Raw genomic sequence first — 8,935 nt, 5'->3', positions numbered from 1 at the left:
TTCATCTTTGCCGACAGCAAAAAGTGGAAATTAGCGGTGGCTTCCTTTCCTATAAACCGAAATCGTCTGTATTTTTCATATTGGCTACTTACATTGTAGAGGTGCTTTTCGAACAGTTGTTGACTTGTACTACTGTGAAACGGATTGAACATAGCTAACAACGAAGAGTAATGGATACTTCACTTTTCAGACAATAATTGATTAACTGGGGCGCGCGACTCCATTTCTTTTGTTTGATGCGGTATGCATGGGTTCACCAGTCATAATAATTATTTGAAAAAAAGTAAACAAACAAGTATAAGGAAAAATTAGAAATTTCTAACTAGAGTAGGGGTCAAGAGTGCTCCAATACAAAGTACAGGGACAATATTAAATCACAGTAAAACAGTTAAAATTGTTATATATACAGGTGTATCTCTACTGTGCCTAAGATGGAAATGCACAGTAAGGATATAACAATTTTAATTGTTTTACTGTGATTTAATATTGTGCACTTTACTCCAGCTTGTTTCTGTACTTTTTATTGGAGCACTCTTGACCCCTACTCTGGTTAGAAATTTCTAATTTTCCTTATACTTTATATATAAGGGAGAGGGAGAGGGAGGGGAGGTTTAACTCTACTAACTGTATAATTTAAGTCAGTGACTTGATGTAATTTGTGGTAAAAGTGAAGCTTAGTGATGTCAGTCCTTTTATAAAAGGTGGGCATATTACTTCCACAGTGCATTTTGACTGTTCATTCAGAGTGCTTGACCACCCTAAGATTATTGCAAACTTAAGGATTGTACTGTATATACAAACCATGTTTTCATTTTCACAACATGCGTATTTTTGTCTATTATATGGCATCTTGCACTTGATGTTGTATGGTAGTGTACCTTATGACAAACGTTCTAAAATTATATATATTGTGTACTTATACTATTTATGGTTATTTACTTACATGTACTGTAGGTGCTCAAATCCTTGCCGATACGGATATAAATGTCAAGAGGAAACAAGTTGAAGAAGTGTTCAACAAACTATATGGTATGAATATATGCCACCTACTCAGCTGTAAAAAAATAAAACACCATTCATCAGAAATTTTCCAATTTTATTTTCATAATAACACATTATAATTAAAGTGCACATATCAATTGTACCTGAGAGAATATTTTTTTGGGTCAGTTACATAACTTATGGTTATGCGCAATGTAGGTTTAAAAATACATTTTTTTTAGAATCACTGTTGAAAGCTTCATATATATATATTTATAGGGTAAGCAAATAGAGATGGCAGTAAAAAGCTACCATACTCTAAAATATCCAGCTTAGGAATAACTGTCACTTTAATAAACGTGATAAATATGTACTTCCCAACACAGCACTACTAACTTCTACTTGACTGTCTGTTACCATGTACTGGACTACAAACTAAAAGATATGTCATTCATACACCATGTTTAATTTTAAAACCTTACAGTTTATTATCAGTCTTTCCTTACAGTCTAAAATAGACTGTAGTTACTTCCGGCCATAGGAAGAGGGGTGCTTCAATGAAACACCATCTGGTAACCCAGTGACAGTTATTCCTAAGCTGGATATTTTAGAATATGGTAGCTTTTTACTGCCATCTCTATTTGCTTCCCCTATAAATATATATATATTGGTTCAGTGAATACTACTGCTGTCAGTGGAGCAGTTGGTAACAGAACTGAGGATGATCAGCCAAGAGGTTAATCGTGCTGTGTTGGGAACTACATATTTATCACGTGTATTGGTGCAGTGAATACTACTGTCAGTGGAGCAGTTGGTAACAGAACTGAGAATGATCAGCCAAGAGGTTAGTCATGCTGTGTTGGGAACTACATATTTATCTCCTGTATTGGTACAGTGAATAGTACTGTCGGTGGAGCAGTTGGTAACAGAACTGGGAATGGTAGGCCAAGAAGTTAGTTGTGCTGTGTTGGAAACTACATATTTATCTCATGTATTGGTGCAGTGAATACTACTGTCGGTGGAGCAGTTGGTAACAGAACTGGGAATGGTCGGCCAAGAGGTTAGTTGTGCTGTGTTGGGAACTATATATTTATCTCGTGTATTGATGCAGTGAATACTACTGTCAGTGGAGCAGTTGGTAACAGTACTGAGGATGGTCGGCCAAGAGGTTAGTTGTGCTGTGTTGGGAACTACATATTTATCTCATGTATTGGTGCAGTGAATACTACTGTCGGTGGAGCAGTTGGTAACAGAACTGAGGATGATCAGCCAAGAGGTTAGTTGTGCTGTGTTAGGAACTACATATTTATCACATGTATTGGTGCAGTGAACATGTTTATATATTTAGCCATGGTAATCTACCAACCATAGCAACCATTGATAAGCAACAGAATTTTTAATGTTACACCAAACAATTGTTACCTAGCTACCCTGGTTATGGCACCAAAGCAAACTGTTGGTAGGAAACCTTTTTGTTGCTGTGGTATTGAGTTTCAATCTGGTCCCACCATTATTCACACTTGAACATGTGCGTTCAACAGAACCATTTCACACAAGCACAGATATTTGCTGAATCCTAAGATTCTAAAAGCCAACTCTTGACATATTGCATCAAGGGGATACGTATACGGACCATTAAATTATATTGTTATAATAGAAGTCATAGATCATTTTGCACATCTATAGTTCTGTTGTAGAGTTTATGTATAATTTATTAGTTTCCATTGATTAACTTATGTGTATAAATGTTTTTGAATGTGTTGGTTGCAGGAACTGTGCAGTCTGAGAGTGATGAAATTGTTGTGCTGTTGTCACCCACAAGACAACCAGTTGGTCTTGGACAGATTATACAAAGCCAGGATATACATGGTCACACTATTTCACCAGCCCACGTAAAAATACAAATTGATTACATTATTCCAGGAATTTGTCCGCCAGTTCCTATGCCCTTTGATGATGGTGAGCTTTGTTCGGGGCAGTTTGCTGCTTGGCCAAGGAGTCTAACTACTAGTGCAACATTCTAAGCTAGACAACTTTCATACACCAGTTTCTGTTATGTAACTCTGTAGCTATTGGAAGTATAATCCTGTGCACTGTAACAGTACTGATGTTGTTTCTTTATCATTAGAAGTATCTTTAAATTATATTATATTCTTGCATATAAAATGAGACTACATACATTTGATTGTTATGCTCGAAATAGTTATAATTGTACCTCATGCAACTTTTCTTGGTACAGAGGAACCTCAGTTGCCTTCATGCCAACATTTCTTGACCTTATTTAGCAGGTAGCTACCAGTATATTAGACTGGTTACTTCATACACAACTCATTTGGGGATTAATACAATGGCCAGTGTAGACAGGTGACCTGATTAGGCTCGTTAAACTGTATTGAGATGGCAAAGCATGTAGTACATATAAATGGCTGAGACATTCCTGGTGAGGTGTTTAGAGTCAACAGATTAGGAGAAATATTTTGCACTTCAGTAAATACAAGAAAACACATACTAAGAGTCTATTACCAGCAACAGCTACTTGTCCAGACTGCTTTTGTGCTACCACCTTAATTTTCAATGCTGAAACTTTTGGTTTGAAGGTAGAAACACTGCTGATTTCTGAGATTTGTGATATCGAAATCTAAAGGTCTGCCAGATCTTTGTGCATATGGCTAGTGTCTTAAGAACAGAAGTGTTACTACAAAGAATATAGCCATGCCAGGATTTGTGTACAACAATGGCAAGTAATTCTTGTCAGAAATACTCTTTCAATGAACAAACGGTCTAATAATATTGTGTTTGTGCATCACATTATTTTTATGAGTTTGGTATGTTATAAAGATTTGAGATGGAAATGCATGCAACAAAAATCCTATTATGAGTGATCTAAATGTCTATCGTTATCAATCATTGTTGCTTTTTAAGTGACAATATGAACCTATTAAACAACATAGCTGCACTTAAAAGTTATTTAAGCCATCGACTATGCAAATTCCATACAAAGTGTGTATTGTCTCTGTTGTGCTCTGTACACCACAGATGTTTACAGCTAATAAACCTCTTACTATGGATATACAGGTTTCTCAAAGGTGATTCTGGCTGTAATAAGGTTATGGTTACACTGTAAGTCTTAGCCATAACCTTTGTACAAAAAGATGAGCTGTTGTACCTATTACATTTTATGCAGTTGAATGACCTCAGTATCATGTTTAAGTTTGGCTTGTGCTTATTGCACTATAGACGAGTACGTACTCTGATCTTTTTGTTCTCTTCGATTTGCACAAATCACTACTTCCTGTACATGTATTATCCATAATTTTTAAAGAATTTTATCCACAGCCAGTGAATCTCTTACCATTGCATGCACGATGCCTGTATGTATGTAATACATAATAATTTTATGCTACTTTTAATGATAAGGCTTTCTAAATAGGTGCCAAACACACCAAAAACATGAGACACACTGCAACTTAACAGTATAGTGGATTTATAAGAATCAATAGAATATTGAAAAAAACTTAAATGTGCTATGTCAATTATGTAGAAGCCGGTAGTACATAGTATAAGGTGAAAATGCAATAGATTCTTATTGGTCTATTACAAAAGTGTCTATGTATGTCTAAATATGCTTATAGGCTACTGTGTAAGCTGGAGTACTGTAAAGATATTGACCACTAACACAATAGTTGACTGCTCTATTAGAGTATTTGTTACAATATTAACCAGTAAAAGTGGGAGGACTATGGTCCCTCAGCCTCCTCCATTTCTCTACTAATGAACATTACCAATCTAAATGGTTTGAACACCTGAAATGTGTTTAGGTCTAAGGATTTAGGAGATACAGGTAAACGAGTACATTTAATTTAAAGGCGTGGTCATTTTCACATAATTCACAGTGGATTAAAGCTTCGGCACATATCTCATGTTGTGCCTTAGGGTCAATTACCCTAGAACAATTGAGAAATATATACTCTCCTAAATTAAGTGCATAAAAAACTTTGTTAGATACTACACTAATGTGACAAGATCTGTAAAAGGGGTTTATATGTACTTTGCAAAATCTGGTGAAGGAGGTATACACCAGCTGGAAATTTGATCTATAATACCCCTAGCATAACACCATAGCTTTGTGCATTACGGTGCTCACATGTGATCAGTCAAATCAAGCTGGAAAAGTTACACAACCTATTTTCACAGATGCTGTTAAATATTTTGAAATATTGTGACGTGTCATTGTGTGGATCTTCGACTAGTCTTATGTACATTAAAAGCAAAGTGTTTTTTGGTTTGGCTGCAAGAAAGATCTTTCTTAGACAATCTTAGTAGATTTTCTGCATATTCTTTTAAATCATTTCTTCCCATGAATGAGCCAACAGGTCTTGAAGGGTGAACTTCTAGTAATGGTACGTATGGGTTAAATTAATGCACATGGTATTCTCAGTTACCTTTATGATTAGAAATATTAATATTGCTGTTTGAGCTAATAAAGTGTTCCAATTCTTGTCTGGGTATTTCTTGCTCTCTCTGCAATATATAAATTCATATTAATTTTAATACTCCTCCACATAACTAAAGATGTGTACATCAAGACCAGACTGATTAAAGCACATGAAGCTTTAAAAAACAAGGACGAGTACATTTGTATGTGACATAATTAGTTTAATATTTGTATACATGTTACAGTGTAACGCTCTCTAGACATATTATTGCGGAAAATGTACAAGCTGCAAAACTGTGGACAACAGGTGTAGGTAAATAGTAAGCATGCCATAAGGTCAATTGATTGAAGTCAAAGAATTGAATGTGTGTGGAAGTCAAATCTGCTATTTGTTTCAGCACTAGACAGTACTTACCACTTGATAGCATACAATATGTGTGCAATGTATTGCAATAAATTGTTACAATAAATTCTTCTCTGTAGAATTCCTGAGCCCTCCAGTTGGCTGGTGTAGACATCATTGATTCTTCATCACTATCTGTCTCATCATCCCATGAGACTGATAATGTCTCGTCATTAAAATATGATGAAATACCATCATTATACAGAACTTCATCATCGTCACTAAGTTCAGGTGATGTACTACCTACAATAACAATACGTAGTTCAGTTTTGACAATGCATGTATACATTCAGTATTATGATTTGAGCCATTATACAAATAAAAGTCAAATGGAAATGTAACAGTTTGGGCTAAACTGGATAACGAACAACAGCTTACAAAACTTTATCCTTTGACCATCTAAAATCAACGGAGGCTTATTATACAAGAACTTTCTTCATGCTTAAGCAGTATTCATTAATTAAAGTTTACAACATAATAAGATATTGGCAGCTTAGTAGTTTACTACACATATGTACACATACGTAGTACACAATATACTACATATATGCCATATTGGCAGTTTATTTGTATTATTGATATATATCATTGGCAAAATACTGATATTAGCAGTTTAGTGGGAAATTACCATCTTCATCATCAATCCTTGCCATAGAAGAAACGAGCAGTTCTAAAGCAAAGAAAATGATAAATCTAGCACAACTTTTACAGCCTCTACATCCTCAGTTGTTCTGTTACCAACTGCTCCACTGACAGTAGTATTCACTGCACCAATACACAACATAAATATGTAGTTCCCAACACAGCACAACTAACTTCTTGGCTGAACATCCTCAGTTCTGTTACCAACTGCTCCACCGACAGTATTATTCACTGCACCAATACACAACATAAATATGTAGTTCCCAAAACAGCAAGACTAACCTCTTGGCTGATCATCCTCAGTTCTGTTACCAACTGCTCCACTGACAGTAGTATATACTGCACCAATACACGTGATAAATCTGTAGTTCCCAACACAGCACGACTAACCTCTTGGCTGATCATCCTCAGTTCTGTTACCAACTGCTCCACTGACAGTAGTATATACTGCACCAATACACATGATAAATATGTAGTTCCCAACACAGCACGACTAACCTCTTGGCTGATCATCTTCAGTTCTGTTACCAACTACTCTACTGACAGGAGTATTCACTGCACCAATACACGTGATAAATATGTAGTTCCCAACACAGCACGACTAACCTCTTGGCTGATCATCCTCAGTTCTGTTACCAACTGCTCCACCGACAGTAGTATATACTGCACCAATACATGAGATAAATATGTAGTTCCCAACACAGCACGACTAACCTCTTGGCTGATCATCTTCAGTTCTGTTACCAACTGCTCTACTAACAGGAGTATTCACTGCACCAATACACGAGATAAATATGTAGTTCCCAACACAGCACAACTAACTTCTTGGCTGAATATCCTCAGTTCTGTTACCAACTGCTCCACTGCACTTGGGTTTTCATCTGTAAGTGAGACAACTTTCCAACACACACATGTACATACACAACACACAAGCATACACAGTACTACACAAACCAAAGCAACTGACCAGTTTCATTTGAATGGAAATGGAAATATGAGCTGGAATTATCTGTGGATAAAAAAAAATGCAAATTATTTTACTCTAAAATATCAATGTAAGAGACCTGTATAACTGGTCAGGGGAAAATGATTTTCCGTACTGGCCTCTGACCTTTTTGCAGTCCTAAATTTCTGTACGGCTTCACGTTTCACCTCTATTGGGATCGATGTAGCAATTGATGCAAGGCTAGCTGTATAGCTATTCCGATGGATATTAATTGCAGCTTCCCAAATCATGTGATCCTCCACCGGTAAACCTTCATTAAAAGATCTCAACATCTTCTTAATTTGGTTATTGACTGCACTAACTCGCTTACTTAAACGAGAAGCAATCGCAAGTCCATCTACAGCAAAAATAAATGATATTGTACATAGCTTCAATGGGACACTATGATAGGTGGATAGAATTGAAGGACACAAATCTGTTATATGCATACAAATAAATAATCTTAGCAAAGTAAGGCGACCTATAGATAGGAATGAAAGCATTAAACTGTACCAGAATATTTTGCCTTTAAGGTAAGTAAAAACCATCTTTCTCTTGCTGCTTGCTCGAGTTTTAATAAGACACATTCTGTGCTCAGATGCAACCAAAGCTTTAGCTTCCTGATACTGAGTAGATGATGTAGACCATCTTTGACAGACACCATTTGCTTGTTCTAAACTCTTAAGCTTGTCCTCACACTGTGTAAGGCACTCTAAAAGTTGAGAAGGCGATACAAACAATGGAGAACTTGGTTCAACAGTACTGATTGAAGTAATAGAAGACCTTTACAAAAGTAGGACACATATTGTAAGAACTAGAGATGAAAGAGCATACGTACTTAATTTCTTCGTGCATATCAATTAGCTTGACATACTTAGCTTGCCATCTCTCAGATAAATTCATAGCTAGAGCACATGCAAGTAATCTGCACATACATACAGTATCTCACAGATATACCACTTGAATCTTGTAAAAGTTGAGATCTCTCCTCCTCTTCCCACCTTTCAACATCAGCCATGGAAAACTGAACTGTGATTTAAAAGTCGGCAAACAAAATTTATATTGAATGCTTAATCTGAACTTTATACTACACGTATCTATTACCTGGTGACATTAGCATCAACTCATTTAAATCTTTGTTAGATTCTTCTTTCAAACTTTGTGCATGATGGAACTTCTTACAAATCAACTTACCTGGTAATTTTTAGCATTACAGTGCACATCAAACAAAACATACATAACTATCATACCGATATTGTCTATTCCCTTCTGACCATAATAGAGGATAGCATCACCAAGAGCATCAATTCTATGAGATGGTCCCATTTCTTTGGTCATCCGACTAAATGGTCTTAAAAAAGACCACATCCTTTCCATGCCCTCACCATCACTAAGTCCAAAGCCTTCAATAATACGAGGGCTAAATTGGATCTAGATATCAGATATTTGTACACAGTTGCTCCCTTCAACTTGACAGAATTTATATTCA

General features: G+C 36.0%; 2 protein-coding genes across 2 annotated transcripts; one reads left to right on the top strand and one right to left on the bottom strand.

Moving 5' to 3' along the window:
* The first annotated feature begins 431 nt into the window (after positions 1-431).
* Positions 432-3,143, top strand: LOC136243937 (uncharacterized). Its single transcript, XM_066035478.1, has 9 exons — positions 432-444; positions 955-1,029; positions 1,658-1,717; positions 1,769-1,825; positions 1,877-1,933; positions 1,985-2,041; positions 2,093-2,149; positions 2,201-2,257; positions 2,752-3,143. The coding sequence occupies exons 1-9, from the start codon at positions 432-434 to the stop codon at positions 3,003-3,005; spliced, it is 687 nt and encodes a 228-aa protein (XP_065891550.1). The 3' UTR covers positions 3,006-3,143.
* Positions 3,144-5,121: 1,978 nt separating this feature from the next.
* Positions 5,122-7,739, bottom strand: LOC136243936 (uncharacterized). The gene is made up of 13 exons (XM_066035477.1): positions 7,562-7,739; positions 7,280-7,342; positions 7,176-7,232; positions 7,068-7,124; positions 6,960-7,016; positions 6,852-6,908; positions 6,744-6,800; positions 6,636-6,692; positions 6,537-6,584; positions 6,448-6,490; positions 5,881-6,062; positions 5,424-5,502; positions 5,122-5,372 (listed from the first exon to the last, which is right to left on the bottom strand). Exons 1-10 carry the CDS (start codon positions 7,737-7,739, stop codon positions 6,459-6,461), a joined length of 663 nt encoding a protein of 220 aa, XP_065891549.1. The 3' UTR covers positions 5,122-5,372; positions 5,424-5,502; positions 5,881-6,062; positions 6,448-6,458.
* Between the last annotated feature and the right edge of the window lie 1,196 nt (positions 7,740-8,935).

Source organism: Dysidea avara, chromosome 14 (assembly GCF_963678975.1).
Source record: "Dysidea avara chromosome 14, odDysAvar1.4, whole genome shotgun sequence".
NCBI classification, from domain to species: Eukaryota; Metazoa; Porifera; class Demospongiae; order Dictyoceratida; family Dysideidae; genus Dysidea; species Dysidea avara.
The sequence above is the reverse complement of the archived record's forward strand: the minus strand, read 5'-3'. Positions and strand labels throughout refer to the sequence as shown.

Coding starts and splice junctions, on each gene's coding strand:
- LOC136243937 (XM_066035478.1), top strand. Junction 1,030..1,657: donor AGTGTTCAACAAACTATATG/GTATGAATATAT, acceptor ATATTGGTTCAG/TGAATACTACTGCTGTCAGT. Junction 1,718..1,768: donor TGAGGATGATCAGCCAAGAG/GTTAATCGTGCT, acceptor GTATTGGTGCAG/TGAATACTACTGTCAGTGGA.
- LOC136243936 (XM_066035477.1), bottom strand. CDS start 7,739: ATGTTGAGATCTTTTAATGAAGGTTTACCGGTGGAGGATCACATGATT. Junction 7,233..7,279: donor GATATTCAGCCAAGAAGTTA/GTTGTGCTGTGT, acceptor GTATTGGTGCAG/TGAATACTCCTGTTAGTAGA. Junction 6,909..6,959: donor TGAAGATGATCAGCCAAGAG/GTTAGTCGTGCT, acceptor GTATTGGTGCAG/TATATACTACTGTCAGTGGA.